Genomic DNA, 19,613 nt, shown 5'->3' on the forward strand with positions numbered 1-19,613 from the left:
GGGTTAGGGCTGCAGGGGGGAGGGGGTGGAGTTAAGCTGGAGCTGTGCGCGGGATGGTGAGTCAGAGCCCTTCTCAGGCAGTGAGCCAGGACATGGCCGGAGGTTGAACCGGAGCTGGAGCCAGGTGCTGGCAGTGAGACAGCGGAGGGGTGAACTGGGGGTGGGAGGTTGAACTGGAGCCAGGCAGGGCGGGGTGGGGGGTGGTTTTAAACCAGGACAGGGAGTGGAGGGTGAACCGGAGCCACGTGCAAGGGGTGGTGAGCCAGTGGTGAGGGTGGCAGGTGAGCTAGAGCCGTGCGTGGACGGTGAGCGGGGCTGCGGCGGGGGGCTGAGCTGGAGCCAGAGCAGGCACGGGCAGTGAGCTGGCAGGGGGGTTGAACTGGGGGTGTGGGTAGAACTGGGGCTGCATGTGGGGGGTTGGTGGGGGGTGTAAAACCAGAGCCTTGCGCAGGTTATTTAAACCAAGGCCGCATGCGAGTGGTTTGAATTGGAGCTGTGCGGGGGATGAACTGGAGCCACATGCGAGGGGTGGTGAGCCAGAGCTAGAGGTGGGGTGGCAGGTGAGCCAGAGATCCGCGTGGGTGGTGAGCCAGCAAGGGGTGTTGAACGGGGACCAGGGAGGTTGAGTCGGAGTCGTGCCTGAGGGGTGGTGAGCTAGAGCCAGAGGCAGGGGTGGGGGGGCGAGCAGGAGCTACGTGCGGGTGGCGAACGGAGTGGGGGGGACGGCTGAGCCTGGGCCATGCAGAGCCAGGGGGGTTGAGCCAGGGTGGGGGGGAGCGAGTTAAGCGCAACTGGAAATCACGCTACAGGGTTTACAATAAGAATCGGGGTGAGTCACGTAAGAGCAGGGCATGTACTCTGAGACCTTACTGTACTCACTAAACAAGGACACATATACTTACCATTGTTCACTATACAAGTGAACTCCTCCTGCTAATATGAGCTTTACCCTGCTCCCTGTGGTTCCAATCTGCCACAGCCTGAACCCCCCCACCAGCCCCACGCACAACCCACCACAGCCTGACCTCCCCCTGCCTGCCTGCCCCACGGACGCAACCCAACGCAGCCTTAACACCCCTCACCTGCCCCACGGACCCAACCTGCCACCAGGTTTTCACCCTCCCTCCCTCTCATGGCTCCAAACTTCCCCCAGCCTTAACCCTCTCCAACCTCCCCCCATCCTGACCCCAAGATTCACTTACCTTTCAAAAGCAGCACCACGTGCTCCCACTCTTTCCCTGAGCTAGGAGCACTTCGAGCCAATCAGAGACTTTTACGTGTATTTTAATGGGAATTTAGTGTCCCTCTTATGAGTTTTCACCTATGAGCAGAAAGTTGGAAACCAACTGTGCTTGTATCGAGAGGGATGAGTGTAATTCCGAATTTTAAAAATGAGTAATTCCTCATGCTAAGAACGCCTCTCAGTCTATTTCACCTGAGATCAGAGGTGAAAGTAAGGGGGTGCACCCCAGTAAGAGCTGGCTGGGGTGAGCTGCTAGGAGCAGGTGCACTGTTGACTCTCAACAGGAAGTACTGCCAGGGGCACAGCAAGCATGCTCACATAAGCTCAGGAACTCTCCTGACAACTACCTTTCGGAATAAACAGGTAACCTGGGATCAGGGCACCCCCTGCCCTGACTCCCCTCTTCTCTTCCCCCCACCCTGTGCCCTGTCTCCCCTCCCCACCATGCTCTCTGTCCTGACTCCCTTCCCCTGCCCCCAGGTACCCATTGCCCTAAATGACTACCCACCCCCGACACACACCCTCAACTTGATTCCCCCCACATGCTCCCTGCTCTGACTCCCTCCCACACTTGAATTTCTTACAGATTCTGTCATATTGCAACTTCCCCTGACCCCCACCCCGAGTGCCCCCCGCTCCAAGGGAGGGTGTGGATGTGTGATAGGTAAGAAATTTAAGGTACTTTCATCCCTTCCTTTAATGATTCATTTTAACAACCATCCATCCTCTTCACCCATGGGAGTTGTGCACATTCTCCTTTTATTTGCTTGGTCGAGAAATCCTTCCCATAATCCATGATGGTGAACTCTGACACCCCCAGCAACGAAAATGGCTAAGAGAAAGAGCGATGACGAATACTGAAATTTTCAAAAGGAGTGAACAAACTTGTATGCATTTGTAGACATGTCTGGATCTCCACACTGTCTTAGTTGTAGCGAGAGACTGTTCTCAAAAAACACCACATAGAACAGCACTTCATGACCAAACATGTAGTATTTTCTACAAAATACCCCAAAGATAACACATCAAAGAACTTCCGCAAGGAGATGCAGCAAAAAATGAACACTAGATATAATAGCCTGCTGGCATGGTCAAAAAAAAGGTTGGAGCTTAAACACCGCAAGTTTTGTAAGCTCGTACAGCATTATTCGAGAAGTCATTGCTCAAGGAAATAGATTCCAAATACTCTGACTTATGCGCAGCAAAACATTCGCTGGTTATGTCCTGGAAAAACCGTGTTTCATTTTTCCATCTGCATTAAAGAGATTAAGTCGTTTTTGAATATGAAGGGTGTCAGACATACCAAGCTTTCAGACTGTGACTGGTTACTCAAGTTTTACTCTCTTGTCAATTATCAGAGAGGTAGCCATGTTAGCCTGTGTCTTCAAAATCAACAAGAAGTCCTCTGGCACCTTATAGACTAACAGATATTTTGGAGCATAAGCTTTCGTGGGCAAAGACCCGCTTCATCAGATGCATGATGAAGAGGGTCTCTGCCCACGAAAGCTTATGCTTCAAAATATCTGTTAGTCTATAAACGTGCCAGAGAATTTCTTTTTATCTTGTCAATGTTGTTGGTCATTTTAATGAGTTGAACCGTAAGCTACAAGAGCAAGGAAGCACAGTCCTGACTTTGCACCAAGAAGTGCTTGGAGTCAAAAAAAGGCTGTCTTCAAAGACATCAAGACTAGCACTTTTCAAAAAATTACAAATGTTTCATGATTTGTATTGGAGAGCATCCAAACAACAACCTTGATTTGCAGCAGCCTGCCAGTTTTCTTTCTGAGCTGCTGATGCCATTCAAGTCTCCTTTCGTTGACTTTTGCAAACAGTGCTCTGTTTAAGTTCACACTGAGTCCACATAAAGCATTTGCTGAAGAACTGGATTTAACAGTCATTTCGAGCACCTTAGTCAACGATTTGGAAATGAAAATGGTAGACTTGAAGGAGTTAGTATTTGGGTGGAAAAAATCATCAAGTTGAATTCTGATTTAAAATGCTGTCCTTGACAACATGCAGAATTGGCAAAACTGCACAAAGGGCCTGACATGAAGAAAGTGCAGCGTGATGATAATCTAATTCTGCAAACTTGGAAAGAACTTCCTGTAACCTCCAAAACCATGCAGAATGTCAGCTTGCTTTCAATGCTGGGCGCCACCTATACCTGTGAGCAAGCTCACTCTCATTTGAATCACATTGGAAGTAACCCGCGCCCAAGATTGACATGAGACTGCCTGAATGTGCGCATGATGCTGGATTTGACCAGTTATGACTTAAACTTCAAAGAAATGGGCAAAAACATGCAGGAGCAGAAATCTCATTAAATAGAGCTGTGAATACGTTTCACTTACACTGTTAATCATCATGCCAACTACCAGTAATACAGGTTGAACCTCTCTAGTCCAGCACTTTCTTGTCCAGCAACATCCATAATGGATTTTAGTTAGCCAATGACCACTTAGGGGTGTGGCCAAACTTCCTGCGGTACCATAAAGTTTAACAGCCACCTGTCCTGGCTCTCAGTGTTCTGTGTTTTTATTTTACTGTGATTTACTCCTACATGTCTTCTAGGAGCCCAATCAGCAGTGAAAGTGTTGGCAATGATGCTAAACAATCGACCTCCCATGGTCTGGCAAATTCTCATGTCCAGCTCTGGTCAGGTCCTGAGGGTGCCAGACTAGAGATGTTCAACCTGTATTAAATTGCATATTCTTAGTCATGCAAAGAGGCATTTTTATAGTGGCTCGTTGTTGACCACTTGTTCTGATTTTTGATGTAGTTTGGCTCTTTGGTTCAAAAAGGTTGCTGACGCCTTCCCCAGAGGGATTGGCTGAGTGTCTGACACACTTCTAATGAGCTCCTGAAACTGGCTGAACTTATGGGCCATGAGAAGTGGTGGAAGCACAACCATCTCTTTGAGCAATGACAATGAAATGGGAGTCTCGGCATGGCTTCTTTATCTGCCCCACCCTCTTGCTCCTCAAATGTCTCCATCCATGGGGAGGGTAGGATACGAAACCCTGGTCTCCCTGAAGGACTAAACCAGTGATACTGATAGTCAGCCCACTGCAGGGCTCCAAGAGGAAGTGGGGACAGACAGTAGGCAAAGCTGGTTCTGTTTCCCTTGGTGACCTAGATGGTCTTCCTTGCAGCTGCCAAAAGCAGATTCCCAAAAGAGTATGTAGAGAACCTGTCACTGAAGTAAAGGAGACTAAGTGGAAACTTTCTTACTCCACACCCTCCTAGCAGGAGAGATGGGGAGGCAGATGAGGAGAGGAGAAGCCTGTGCCACAGGATGGCCGCTCAGACACCCAAATCTTGGTACTGAGAGATGCTCAGTATCTGTTAATGCCAGTGATGGACTCTGGTTCATCTGACGCCAGCAAATCCCTCAACTATCAGTTTCTGCAGTTCTAGAAAGGACCCTAGTACAGCCCTGCGAACTGCAGGTGTTCACTTTACGTTCATGGATAGCCACATCTGCAGATGTAGACATTCCTGGACTATTTTTGAGGATGGCAGCTTGGGTATGGATGCAAATGTTATATCTGCACAGGGCTCAGAAGGCAAGAGCTTGGCAGGCCTTCCACCTGCACTAATTGAGGTTCCTGGGGGACAGGGACAAGAGGCTGGGGCTGCTTAGGGCCCAGGGCAGGTGGACAGTCTGCCACGGCTCCCCACAGGACTCTTATCGTCGTCAGGCTATGGCTCCAAGGATAGTTTACAACAGAGCAGGTAGAAGAATCCAGGGTCCCCACAGGTGCTACCATAATCGTCTGCAACCCAGCTCTGTCCAGGGGAGAGAGAAGGGGGCTGGCTCAGCTTGGCCATAAGAGCCAGTCAAACAGCCGTGGGGAGCTACGCTTTTCACAGGGGTGGACTCCAGCCCTCCTCTTCCCTCCCGAGGAGCCATCTCTCCTGCTAGTGGGGAGCCCAGGCACCCGTGGGGCACTGCTGAAGATGTTCCACCTGCCCATGGTTGCAGTGATGGTGGCTTGAGATCAGCCCCGGTTATGTCCCCGCCTCTGAGACGCCCTGTCCAGCTGAGGGCAGGTGGAGAGTTCACAATACTACGCTGGCTGTACCCAGCTCCTGCCTGTGTGCATGTGTGCTTAAAGCCCCAGCATAGTCACGGTAAGGTCTAGTCCGTTGGTATACCCATGGGTGTACGGTTTGCAGATCACAGATCAGATGCAGCACACGTGTGAATTGGGCTCCAGAGCCCCATACCGATGTCATAGGTGAGGCAGTTGTAAATGAAGCCAGCGGTTCCAATGATGTTGCGTTTACTGCTGGCACCACAGATGTCTGGTGCTATCGTTTGCTTGGTACCAAGGATGAAGCTTGCACAGGCACCCCAGCTTAGCTGCTTGCATAGGTACTGAAAGCCAGGTTAAGGCATGTGACGGGACCACTTGTGATCAGAAGTTACTGGTGTGGTGTCCTGACGAGTATCGTACTCTGTCCAATGATAAATAAGCAAGCTGCTTGCATGTACTCTCCCTGTATGCTCGGCTGGCAGCCAGTACAGCAAACTCCAAGAAAGCCCCCAAAGACCACAAAAATCAGAGAAGGGACAAAGATGCCCAGACAGGTTTACTGTCAAACCAAACACTGTCTCCAGCTCTCTAGATCAGATGTCTACATATCTGCTAGTCCATATGTGCCCCAATAATGGACGCAGCTCAGTCAATAGCAGGATCTCCTGTTGCTCCCAAACTAGGCAAAGACAGCTTCTCCAAAACGCATTCTTATACACAAGTTCAAACAAGTTACGCGTCACTCCTGACGTATAAGGGGGCCACCCTCTGATGTTACCTAGAAACCACCTTGCAGCTGGTGCATCATGCTGTCATTTTAGATACTGTCGTGAACCTGGATCAGTATGTTTCCTGTTATCTCTGGTGAGTGATATGGTACCAAGATGTTTCTTAATGAGGTGTTGTTACCAGTCCTCTGGAATTCACATATAACCTGTGCCTATCAGCCCTGTTTGTGCCATGTTCTGTGAGTAGGCCCCATCTCCTGCGCACAGCTTAGCTTTGCTTTATATTAGCAAAGTTTTGTCCATTACTGCCTAGGAATCCAGCCTCACACCAGGCCTGTGACACAAGGCCTTATGTTTCAGGCCCTCATCCTCTTACAACTATTACCAAGTGGAACGTTTAGTTCCTGATGGCAGAGCTGAACATGGCAGCGTGCTGTGCTTGCCTTCCTTCCTGGTGGAGGGTACGAGCACACTATATGAGTCATGCTCCTTGTCCATGGAGCTCTGGGGCTCCAAAGGCCTGTCAGTACCTGAAGAGTCCTCAGTATCCACAGGGACCAAGGATCTCAACAGGGACCTGATCTTCTTTGGAGCTGGTGCCGTAGAGTACGAGTCCACACTTCTCTTTTGTGGAGTCTTCCAAGGGAAGCCAAAGACTTCTCTTGCTCAGATAAAGAATGCCCCGAGGCTGACAGGGTGCCAGCTCTGTCTGGGGATGGATGTACAGGAGAGCAGCCAGAACCCTGGAATGCCCATCATTACTGGCAGAGGCTCCAGCCAGAGGCACAATACTTGAAGCCTGGCGAGAGACAGCCGAACCAAGAGAACACAAGTTGTCTGGCAGAAAAGAGGGAAAACAATCCACACATCTAAAACCTAACTATGGTAAATACCAAACACAAACCTACAACTATAAAGTACCTAACTGCAATAAAATGAAAAGACTGAGAACACGCTAGGCTAAGGCAGAAGGGAAGGAACAGAGGTGAGTTTACCCGTGCACCCTAACATTTCCTTGAAGTCTGACACAAGCAGGCATACGGCATGTGTGAGGGCTGAATGGTCACCACCACCTAGAAATCTCCCACCAGGGGCTCCAGTGGCACATGCACACCTAAGAGAAGGACTCTCAGGAGTGGTACTTGAAGAACCTTAAGGAACTTACTCCTCCAGGAAATCACACTGAAAGGAGATAACTGAGCAGCTAGAATACATCATCAACAGCTTCATGGCAGGAAGACAGCTCAAAGAAAGCCCTTAAAAATCACCATACACTGAAATGGCTTGTGCTGGGCAGAAGGACTACTCTGAAAGTTTAACTCACATTGCCGGGGGAGGGGGGGACACCACCAAATTTGGTTCATTTACTTACCATTGGCAGCCTGGACTGAAGCATCTGAAGATCATCATAACCATAGATCTGCTTGAAGACAGATAAAAGTACAACAACATTATAACACTCTTCTCTAATAGTGATCAATTTGGGGTTTTTAAACAGACTAAAAAAGACACAACCTGGCTTTTTTTAAAATAGCACAAGACCTACAACAACCTATCAAGATCTACAGTTGTACTCCCAGGGGCTGGTGCAGTTAAGGTTTGGTTGACATATCAAGTACAGATTGAAATTAACACTCTGAACCTTGAAATTTTAGGACTAGACGATACAGTTCAAGGTACAGAGTTTACTGGTAACTCAAGGCACAAAGTTTATTGGTAATTCTAGTTACCAGTAAACTGTGTACCTTAAGACATTCAGAGCTAGGACTTAATCCTCTTAACTGCACTGTTTGCTATTACTGCTCCCCAGTAGGCGGTGTGCCAACATTCAGGGAATAGGCCTTAAATTTACAAACTCTAATCTCTTCATTTCTACATTAAAACTACGGAATGACTTTCCTCCCCTAGGTGGAGAAGGAAAACAACTAGTCATAGAACATGGCTTCTAACAGACAAGACTGAACTGCGCAGCCGCTGAGATTAAATCAAATGTCAACATGTGGAACAATCTGAAGTTGTGGCTAGTTCTGAGCACAGCACACCCCATCGACTATCCCAGAAAGTCTCACACACAACTCACATTATTCTATTCCAACTGAAAGGGCCGCACATTGATCCCATGCAAGACTAGAGCAAAGCCCCATATTTCAGTGGAAGCAAAATCAAACCCCCTACCCAAGGATTTTCAAGCCATCAGTTAGAAATTTAGCAGTGAATTGCAAACTGGACAGAATACACATCCCATCCTCATAGCACCTGAAACAAGGATTCCACAGACAAAACATGCCAAAAAAAAGACACATTGATGCAGTCTGCAGGACCCTTGGCACCAAGGAGATAAGTAATGTAGGCCAGGTACAATGAAGTTGCTTACTGGGTAGGCAGGCAGGAGTCCTCCAGGTCCCACAATATACTGATTATGCAACAAGGGTGGTACTCCTTGTGGCAGATTGGGGGGAGCTTTGCCTGCAGGACCAGAACAAAAAAAAAAAAGTAACAATCATACAAGAGAGTTCAGCCTGAGACAAGTTTGCTGCCCTGCCCTGAGGGCTGAACTGTCACAGTGTTTAGGACAGTCCAGCAGAGTTTTATTTAAAAGGAATGGCGAGCAAAAGCTGCAAGCTGGCAACACTTGAAAGAGAGCCTGAACGTTATGGCAAGGATCCTACAGGGGCCCACAGGTATAGAACAGTCTCAGCCCAGAGACCAGTCTGGGTCAGTTGGATTAGTTCTCAGGTCAGGATCTGAAAAGATGGAAAGCGCTACGGGCCCACCGCTCCTGTCCCAACCCCTGTTCAGAGGAAGACCCCAGGTCTCATTTCACTGCAGCTGACAGCAACCTCTCCGCTTTCCTTCCGCTCTTCTGTCAATACACCCTCCCCCACCATCCAAGCAATGTGATGGAAATCACTAGTCACCAACACCATAATCAAAATAGGCATGCCTTTACTCTTCTGGGGACACAGCTGGCTTCAGCTATGGCCAGGCAGAGCGAAGAGGGGAGGTCATAATGCAGTTCTGCTCTCATGCTATGAAGCAAAGGTGTGCCGAGGATTATGGAGGGGGGTAAAAAAGCATTTTTTTTTCCTAGCCAGTAATTAGCATCTCCACAGATAGTGGGTGCGGGAAGGGGATGTGAGATATACTTGTGTACCTAATTCAGCCAGAACATTGCTGAGCTCCTTCACCATTTTCCCAAAGGGATATCCTGACCCACAACATTTCCTTTCGGCAGCTAAACCTGACTACCAAGCCCCCAGTGAACGTCAGTGCTGCCTCCATTTGAGCATAAGATGACTCCTTGTCACTCTTCTCTGAGAAAAGATGAGCGCTGCCACCACACAAAACAATCTGCCCTGACTTTTGAGTAGTCCTTTTCCTAGCTGGGCCCTTGGCAGGCGCATGGGCAACATCTCCTGTCCCCAGTCACTGTCGGAGCAATGTTTTGGCATGGGGTAATGAAGGCTGGCATTGCCATGGATTCTCACACTGCCACAGGAACTTGGACCGCAGGAGGTGAGTGAGAAATAAAAGCTAGAGTAAATTAAAACCAAGAGCTGACCATGTTGCTTAGTTTGTTGACCAATTCTCTCCAGGTCCCCACTTACTAAATTTGGAACAGCTCTGGTTATGATTTGTATAGCTTTCTGGAGACAGAACATGCTACAAAATGCTCAGTACTACCCACCAAATATTCCCAACACATAAAAGCAGGCAACTTTATTTCATAGGCCAGCAAGTAAAACATGCTGAAAAATGCAAGTCTTTAAAGAGCATATAATTCTTAGCACAGTTATTGCTGGCATGGTGCGTAACTGACAGGCCTGCAGACTGAAGTCCTCTGTCTATCCATGTGATCTGTTAATATTGCGAACCTGAAGACACTAAGGGAGCTGCCCGTGTAGAAGCAGCTGGCATAGACACACTGGTAACGCTCAGGCCAAGGCTGTTTGTAGTGTTCATACTGCTTGCCATGCTGACAACTGAGGAGGTGGTGCTAGTGGCTGAGGTTGAAGCAGTTGAAAAGGTTGTTGAGGGCTGCAGCGAAGTTGTGCTCTCAACATTAGTGTGCTAGAAAGAAGACAAAAAGAATAGGGATCACACTACAAAACACCTGAGTAAAAACATTATCCAACCTTTTAGCTAACAGCAGCACGTGCAAAAGAATCCTAATATTATCATTGGTATTCTACAAACGGTGAGACAAAGGCTATGATTCCATTAAGGGGTTCTAAAAACCTACACCATGAGAATGAAACTCAAGTCACCAGGCCTGAGCTGGAATTAAATACATGCAGGTCAGTTGCCTTTTTATTATACTAAGTAAGGCCATTTTGCTCTCAGCAGAGTGTTCCTTTTAACTTAGATAAGGTCAGACTTGAGTTTACCTTTGCAAGAGTGCAGGAGTTTCTTTCAGGAAGAGGATATGCTTTAGAGAGAAGAAGGGCCCCTACTAATAGGATTTCTTCAGGCCACTCGCAGAAATTAAAAATGAAATGCAAATGTCAACTGTGACGTTCTCGGTGGTTATGAGGGAGATGTGTTCAAATAATATGCAAGCCAGATAGGGCACTACTTGTGCATAGTGTTGGACAGCAATTTATGTACCACAATGGCAAAGCGAAAGCTCAGGCTCAGCAGAGAACTGGAAGAGGGAACAACATTTGCCTAAGTAAGAGATTTCAAGGTATGTGCTGACTAGAGATGACAATGGTTTCTAACACTCGCATGTACTGAATGCGCACAGAAAAGTCCTGTGCTAACCATAACCAAGCATGTGCCATTTTCAGGTTGCATACGAAGACGCAGCACACTGCAGAGCAAGGTACCAAGGATCTTTCTATTCAGCTGTAGTGTAACCACATCTGTTCAATGCCGCTTACTGTGTTACTAGAAACCACTGAATAGTAACAGAGATAGCCATGCCAGCCATCGTGGTCTGAGGAAGTGGGTCTGTCCCACAAAAGTTCATCATCTAAAAAATTATTTTGTTAATCTTTAAAGTGCTACTGGACTGCTTTTTTGTTTTGACAGAAACCACTGCGCTTCGCATCAAGAAGTCCTGTGGCACCTTATAGACTAACAGATATTTTGGAGCATAAGCTTTTGTGGGCAAAGACCCACTTCATCAGATGCATGAATGGGGGTTCCAGAGGAGGGTTTAACTATATGGGTTTGTGAAAAGGTGGGAGTCCCAGTCAAGAAAAAGGGCCAGATTTGACAAGGTCAGTTCAGTCTTGGAGGGTGTGGCCCATGGGCAGCAGCTAACGTGGAGGCATCAATATCAAGAAAGAAGAAACTGCTTTTTGTAATTGCAGTTTCTGCTCTCTTGATGTTCATACCTCCATATTAGCTACTGATCATGGGCCACATCCTCCAGACCCAATTTACCTGGTTTTCCTCTCTTGATGTTCACAACTCCACATTAGCTGCTGATCATGGGCCACATCCACCATGACTGAACTGATCTTGTCAAGTCTGGCTCTCCTCTGGACTGCGACCCTCTCCTTTTCATGAGCCTACACATTTACACGCTCCTCTGGAATCCTACTCACGCATCTGGTGAAATGGGTTTTTGGCCACAAAAGCTTATGCTCCAAAATATCTGTTAGTTTAAGGTGCCACAGGACTTCTTGTTGTTTCTGAAGATACAGACTAACTTGGCTACCCTCTCATGCGTGACCTATGCATGTTACAGTAATACCCATGCAGCAGTCTAGAATCAGTTGTAACATGGTGTTTTTCTCTACACCTTTGACTATGTCACTTGCACACTGCCTATTAAGTCAACTCCACCGAGGCCAGTAACAACATTCCAGGCTTCAGTGATGCTTCAAAGAGCAACTGTGCTATGACTTTTCATTGTAACTTGTGACAAGGATGTCTGTCTGTCTGTCTGTCTCTCTCTTCACCCCTGCTTCCTGATGGGAAGTTCCTCCGAGGTTACATTTGTCTGAGAGGCAGGATAGGCAAAATTCAGTGCTAGTCCCATAATAACAGCTTCAATGTCCAATCAATCACAACCATCAGATCTTTATGCCAAAAGACAGCTGGGAAATTTCCACATGTCCCCAGTGAGAAAAAACACTTGTCTCAGTCCCTGGTGGGGGCTGACACTTTGAAAAGGCACCACTTAAACAGTGAGGAATGCTTAGCTGGAGACGAGTCTTGCTTACCTCTGCGTTAGTGTTATTAAAGTAGCTATTACATTTATAAAAATGTTTAATATTTAGATTTAATGAAATGCTTGTAGGATGCTGCATGTGTTCAGCCCACTGAATATAACCTAATAAGACCGAGTACAAATGTCAAGTGTTTGCACGGAAAACCTCTAACTGTGAGAGTCACAAAATGGGAAAGGAATATTAACTAATGTAGAGGCTGGCTTCTTACAGTAGATGTTAGGTCCTGTACACACAGCAGCGCACTGAAACCAAATGAGCCATTGCGAAACATAAAAGAACAAAGACTTTGTTACCTGCATTCTTCTACCCACCCCCATGAAGAGGAGACTTGCACACAAGTTCATCATGTCTACTTGAACTCTGAAGAAGGCAACAAAAATCCCCAACAAGAAAAAACTGGGTCTTTTATGCTGCTTGATCTCTGAGGCTACATTTATACTGAGCCCTTAACTTGAAATAAGATATACAATTTCTGCTATGCGTACTGCATATCCTATTTCAAGTTTATGTTGAAATTCTGCCCAATTTCAAAACATCCCTTACTCCTCCGCAAAGAGGGGGCAGACAGATGCCAAAATAGCATGCCTAGTATTTCTAAAAATATTTTGATAGATGTTAAGTAGCTATTTTGGGATATCTCAGTATCCCAAAATAGCTCTGGAGCGTAAACATAGCCTGAGGGGCAAGGAATACTAAACAGAAGTGAAAGATTCCCAGTGCTCAGCACGTGTTAGTCCGAAAGGATTTACAGTGCTAGCTTATAATAGTCTTACGTTCAAAAAGATGGTGGACGGGTCTAACTTGTGTGTGTATGTTTACCTATTTTAATCTTGTGAATAATTCATATTTACTTTTCTTAACTGATATTAGGATTGGCTACAAGCTTTCTCTTTGATATAGGTAGGGCCCTACCATATTCACAGTCCATTTTGGTAAATTTCGTGATAATGGAATTTTAAAAACTATAAATTTCATTCTTTCAGCAATTTAAATCTGAGATTTCATGGTGTTGTAATTGTAGAGGTCCTGTACCACGGAGGAGGTGGTGGGGGGAGAAAGGGGGCAGAGTGACAGAAGGTCATTTCAGGGGAGGGGTTCTGGTGCTGTTACTCTTAAGCTATGTTTAGACTGAAGGATTCTGTCAGGAGACCAGAGGTCTCAACAAAAGTCTACCACTTCAGGAGTGCTCTGCTGACATCCCTGAAATGTTTTTGCAGAGGGAGTTTTTCATGACATTTGGCCCCATGTGCATGGACCAAATGTTGGGAAAACCTCTCCCAAGAGAGCTGTTGGCAAAAGACATGCAAATGCAGTGCATAATATGAATATCTTTTCCCAGGAGTTCTCGGCTATCTGGACACAACCTTACTTCTGCACCTCTGCTGGCCAGGAACTCCAATTCAAAGACAGAACTGCTGCCAGCAGCAGGTATAGAAATAAGGATGCTATGGCATGGCATTACCACCTTTACTTCTGCAACGCTGCTGGTGGTTCACTTCCTTCAGAGCTGGGTGCCTAGTCAATAGCCACCACGCTCCGGCTGCCAAGCTCTGAGAGCAGTGCAGGAGTAAGGGTGGCAATACTGCAAACCCCCTAAAATAACCTTGTCAACCCCTCCCCCCCACGATCCCACAACAACTTTTGAGCAGGACCTCCAATTCAAGAAACACTACTCTCCCTCACAACATCTACATAGATAAGCATACATAAGACCAGATTTCATGGGAAGAAACCAGACTGCACGGTCCGTGACTCTCTTGCTGTGAATTTTTAAGGGCCCTAAGTTAAGAATTGAAGGTACAATTGGCCTGGATAAATGACTCGCCCTTTGGGGTGGGGGAGTAACCCGAATATTACTCAGATGCTTACTAACACTAAAAGTCAATCACTAAGGTAAGCTTGCAAGGGTGGCAACATAGACTAAAGTGCCCCCCAGAGGCTGTCTGTGACTCCATTATGAGGCTGCAACAGTGTTTTATAATTTCACACTTGAATGGTGAAATTTAAGGACAGAATTCACAACCAGTTTGAGATGCGTACCCTGTTTCTTAACTGTCTGCCCTAAGGCTGGTACTCACATTCCTAAACCACTCCAGACAGCTTGACAGGTATCTTAAACCTTGTCCGGAAAGCTGACTGGATTTAATTAGACAAGGTTGGTGAGATAATATCTTTTATTAAACCGACTTCTGTTAGTGAGAGAGAGAAGCTTTTGAGCTTATGGAGAGCTTTTCTTCAGGTTTGGAAACATACTCAGTGTCACAGCTAAATGCAAGGTGGAACAGATTGGTTAGCATAAATATGTAACACATTTATTTCACCACTGCAGACAACAGTGTAGACCTACTAGTTATGACAGCACAAACGGGACTTACCGCATGTGAGCTGCTCGCAGACAGCACTGCAGCAGAGGAGAGGCTGCTCTGATGATTGGAGAGGGAGCTAGAAAGAAAAATTTTAAAAGGTTGATCAGTATACATAGCTGAAAACATAGCTGAATAGTGCTTGTAAGTTTTCTCATGCTTTAGATGAGTAAAACTTTCTTATGAAATCGCCAAAGCAATGACTACAAGCCATTTATAACAACAAAAAATCTTTTCTGAGTTCAACTGCATAATACTGGCCCCGATAATTAACATTACAGGGTATTAACATTATGGCTCTACTAATGGTCTCAATCTGTTCAGGAAAATGGGGACCAAAGAAGAACAGATTAAAGAGGGTGAAATACAGGGCCTGACCAGTGCTGGATGAGAGAATTTGCCAGATGACAGGGGGGTCAATTTTGTCTAGCATGTTACCAACACTTCCACTGCTTATTAGACTCTTAAGCTGTGTCTACACTACGCAAATAACTTTGAAGTTGCTAACTTCAAAGTTGAGCGTCTACACACACCCTACTTTGAAGTTAAACTTCCCATGAATGGAGTAAGGACTTCAAAGTTGGGCTCCCTACTTCAAAGTTAACTTAGAAGTTATGGAAAAATGTGTGTAGACTCTCTGCTGGCTACTTCGAAGTAGTGCCTAACTTCAAAGTTAACATCAAAGTTAGTTGCTAGTGCAGACACACCCTTAGAAGACATTTAGCGGTAAATCACACCACAGAACACTGAGATCCAGGGTAGATAGCTGTTAAAAGTTACGGGACCATGGGAAACTTGGCCACACCCATGAGTCCAGCTAACTAAAATAATGCCGGATTACAGTGTTTGCTGGCCGACAGAGTTCCAGATTAGAGAGATTCAACCCGTAGAAGCAGGAACAACACTTGTTGTTTACAACTTTGAAAGTGAATTCCAGTATTAAAATGAAATCACACCACTGAGCCCCTCACTCGATTTTAATCACTCATAGCATGCGCACAACTCTAAATATCTTCTACTGTTAGCTCCAGAGTTGCTGTCGTGATGCTGCTCGCAGGATTCAAGAGAGAGTGTAGGTGATGTAATATCTTTGGCTGGGCCAAATTCTGAAGAAGTGCTCTCTGGAACTTGAACGTCTGACTTTTGCCAACAGAGTCGACTGTCCCTTTGCATCCAGTGCAACTCAGCTAGTTTTTCTTCCAGCTCCTTTCAAACCTCTGGGGAAAAGGCTTAACATTTTTGCAAACGGTGGAAATGGCCTTCTGTAAAGTTTCTACTTTCGGGCATAAATTCAATTTTCCCCACAAGTGCTTGTTTCCAGTCAATCCAGGTGTCCCACATCCAAGCTTATGGTACTTCCAAGAACACTAGTACCGGCTTTTGGTAGCAGTCCTATATGAGCCTTCTTAGCAGGTGGTTAAAGCCTGTTTTTAAGCATTTTAAATGACCAACACCTTCACCTTTCTCCACTCCAAATCTAACACCACCCTTGCAAAATAAGATGCAAGCAAAATATGGAGCAAGAAAAATAATACCACCACAAACAGAGCCAACTACCCAAAGGTAGAGCTTAGAACCAGGTCAGGCAGGTCACACTCACATGACTAGACGTACCCTTCAGAAGCCTGGCATTGAGAAAGTCCCACTTCTGTAATCATGCATAAGAGGTTCAAGTGTCCTGAACATGATTAAATACAGACATTTTCTTTGGAAGTGCTCATGAGACACACCAGCGAGGTGTTTATAACCAATTGGAAGTTACTAGAGAAGAGCATTTCCTAATTCAAGACCAGGCCTTTTGGTGCATGACAAGAAGGACAGCATTCATTTCTGTAGCTTTACGGACCACTTTCACTCAGACTCTGACTGCCTCCCTCTCCTTCAGCTGTCTGGAAGAGGAGAGGTTGTGGCAGAAAGAGGGGAATGGTTCATCTCTGCAAAGGTACATTTTGAAATGAACATTCCCCCGACACTAATTCATCAGGAGGCCCACTACTGAAAAGACTCAGACACAAGAGCTGTCTGCACGTGCAAGTCAGTTACGTGCTTGGAAATCAGACATCATCGTCTTTTCAGATTACTCCAACTCTGTTTCACATTCAACCCAAATTTCTAGTCGAGCACCTAGCTCAGTTTGTGGCACACTTTAATGAAAGGTAAGGTGACCATATCTCTGATGGCCACATACAGGACGGGGGGGATGGGCGGCTACCTCCCCCGCCCTTGATCAAGCCTCAGGGAAGCGGCCAGTACAGAGAAGCTGCAGTGCTCCCCGCCACTTCTTCTAGTGTCGGGGAAGCGGACAGGATGCAGCAGCCCAGGCTCTCACCCCCACTCCCCAGGCCTTGGGGAAGGGGAAAGTAGCTAACCCGCTGGCTCCCTGTCTTGCAGAGAGCACGTACTGATGTACAATACGTGCTCTCCAGCAGGCAGCTGCACCTGCACAGCAAATACAGGATAATAAGTCCCTTTTATAAAATAAGTCGACAGGACCGTCCTGCTGAAAATGGGATGGATGTCACCTTAATAAAAGATGGCACAACCGATATGCGAGAGATCGAACCTTGGGTAAAAGGAATCATTCCAGTGACCTGAGGCATTAAAAACTTCACTCAACACTGGCTGTCCAACAGGGCACAGCCATGTTCTAGCTGGGAGATGGACAAGTCACTTTAGGTCATGGTTCACTCTATTGTTAAATTTGAGCAATAAAGTGCAGTAGTTTAGATTGTTAATACAGTCTCTGGATGCCACCTGTTTGAGAATGAACGCTTTAATAATGTGCAGTAGAATGCAAACAGCTGGCACACAAGAGCTGCATGGTGATTGACTTCAACCTCATAGCTCACATTTTCTCAAGGGAACATCTTAGCAAGAAGGGAATCAGAACCATGCCGCCCTCAGCCCCAGCAGAGACTTTTTTTTATTTTACAAGAGTGACAATCCAGTATTTAAATTATTACAGCCTTTAAAAATGATCAGAAAAGAAACTATTGATTAACTGAAATCTTGTATGTGAAAAAACTGACCAGATCAATAGCTAGCACTATGGACTAGTTGGTAGAAACACCAAATGAAGGTATGAATGTCTCATTTGGAATCCACGATAGGCTGTATTGGAGCATCAAACCCATAAATACCGGTTAGTTCTGTCAGACTCCAAGAACAGAGATTTGTGGGCACAGTTATCATTGAAATGTAGTATGTGGTTCACATAGTCCAATCAGAAACCTTAGCATGGATCTCTCACGAATACATCTCCTGGTTCAGGTTAAGAGAGATAGGGGACCCCGTTTTTCCGGTCCCTGTGTGCACTGAACCATTTCTATTGTGCGCACATTGCCACTAACTCCAAATTTAACCTCTCTTCCTTTGTTGTCCTACTGTACCTGCTTAACTGGGAAAGTGAGCTGCTGGCCAAGTCGCTGGACTGGGGCAGGCTGGGTAATGCTGCTGTGGGCTGTGGAGCTGAAGGCAGGAGCGAAGCAGCAGAGGGCGCCGTGCTAGGAAGAGACCCCACCATAGGTAGTGAGGGAGAGGTTTCTGTCTTTGATGTTGGAACCGATGAAGTAGCTGCAAGTTAGAAAAAGCCAGTAAGAAAGGACTTCCAGCACATCCAACCCCTCACATCTGATTCAGGAACAGAAACACTTTAAAGGTAAGGCAGCACATTCCACTCAGTTTACCAGCGGGTGATGAATTGGTGCCAATGACTTAGAGACATGCTTGACTTGGCTACTGCAGTAACTTCCACCAACATTGGTGAAACCGTATCACCTGTTACTTGCATAGCAACAGCGCAGCAGCCATGTTAGGCTGTATTCTAACAAAACAAAACAGCAGTCATGTAGCACTTTAAAGACCAACAAAATGATTTATTAGGTGATGCAGTTTCATCAGGCAGACCCACTTCTTCAGATCAATATCATTTCCGGCACAGACTAACAGCTATGTAGTACAGAGGTCCAAAAAAATTTCAGTAAAAACTGACAAATCAAGTTAAGACTGAAGCAGGGGGGTGTGAGGGATGGTAAGTGTTTTGCCTGAGATACTTACGAACATCAAAGGAAGGGAAGCAGTCCTTGCAATGCGTGAGGTAACTGCTGTCTTTGTTCATATTAAGTGTTGATGTGTCAAAATTGAATACGAACCTCAGTTCACAAATCTCCATATGTAATCTTGGACTCCCTCCTCAAACCCTATGCCACCAACACTCCCAGCTATATCTGAGATACCACCAACTTTTTGAGGAAATTACAAAACATCGGAAAAGTTCCTGATAACGCCATCTTTGCCACAATGGATGTAAAGGCTCTGTACACTAATATTCCACATAAAGACAATTACAAGCAATCAGCAATACCATCCCTGATGCCACCACAGCCAATCTGGTGTCTGACCTCTGTAACTTTGTTCTCACACACAATCATTTCCGATTTGGGGACAATTTATACCTCCAGATTAGTGGAACTGCTAGGGGCACCCGCATGGCCCCACAATATGCTAAGATATTCATGGCTGACCTGGAACAACGATTCCTTAGCTCTCGTCCCCTATCACCCCTGCTCTACTTAAGATACATTAATGACATCTTTATGATTTGGACCCATGGTACAGAGACTCTAGAAGAATTCCACAGAGACTTTAACAATCTACACCCCCGATCAACTTATGCCTCGATTACAACATGCAAGAGATATATTTCCTGCACACTACAGTACTAATCAAGGATGGCCTGATCAGTACCACACTACCGAAAACCAACTGATTGCTATACTTATCTACACCCTTCTAGCTTCCATCCTGCACACATGACTAGATCCACTGTTTACAGTCAAGCTCTTAGATACAATCGCATTTGTTCTGATCCAACTGGCAGAGACCAAAAACTACAAGATCTTTACCAAATATTCATAAACCTGAATTACCCACCAGGAGAAGTAAAAAAACAAATCGACAGGGCCAGACGAATACCCAGAGACCAGCTACTCCAAGATCGGCCCAAAAAAGCCAAGAACAGAACACCACTGGTCATCACCTACAGCCCCCAACTC

General features: G+C 46.0%; 1 protein-coding gene and 1 non-coding gene across 6 annotated transcripts in view; both read right to left on the reverse strand.

Moving 5' to 3' along the window:
- UBAP2 (ubiquitin associated protein 2) overlaps positions 1 to 19,613 on the reverse strand; it is a 167,407-nt gene that overhangs the window by 17,995 nt on the left and 129,799 nt on the right. For 2 of the 5 annotated variants that reach the window (XM_074995845.1, XM_074995843.1), the window contains 5 exons: positions 17,949 to 18,132; positions 14,572 to 14,638; positions 9,887 to 10,082; positions 8,386 to 8,477; positions 7,384 to 7,431 (listed from right to left, as the gene is read on the reverse strand). In XM_074995845.1, the coding sequence (XP_074851946.1) occupies positions 7,384 to 7,431; positions 8,386 to 8,477; positions 9,887 to 10,082; positions 14,572 to 14,638; positions 17,949 to 18,132 (587 nt within the window). Of the gene's footprint in view, positions 1 to 7,383; positions 7,435 to 8,385; positions 8,478 to 9,886; positions 10,083 to 14,571; positions 14,639 to 17,948; positions 18,133 to 19,613 lie in introns of all 5 variants that reach the window. The other 3 variants (XM_074995842.1, XM_074995846.1, XM_074995844.1) reach the window with 2 other exon arrangements.
- Positions 16,554 to 16,636, reverse strand: LOC142013968 (small nucleolar RNA SNORD121A). Its single transcript, XR_012645841.1, has one exon. It is a non-coding gene; the product is annotated as a small nucleolar RNA SNORD121A (small nucleolar RNA).

Source organism: Carettochelys insculpta, chromosome 5 (assembly GCF_033958435.1).
Source record: "Carettochelys insculpta isolate YL-2023 chromosome 5, ASM3395843v1, whole genome shotgun sequence".
Lineage (NCBI taxonomy): Eukaryota > Metazoa > Chordata > Testudines > Carettochelyidae > Carettochelys > Carettochelys insculpta.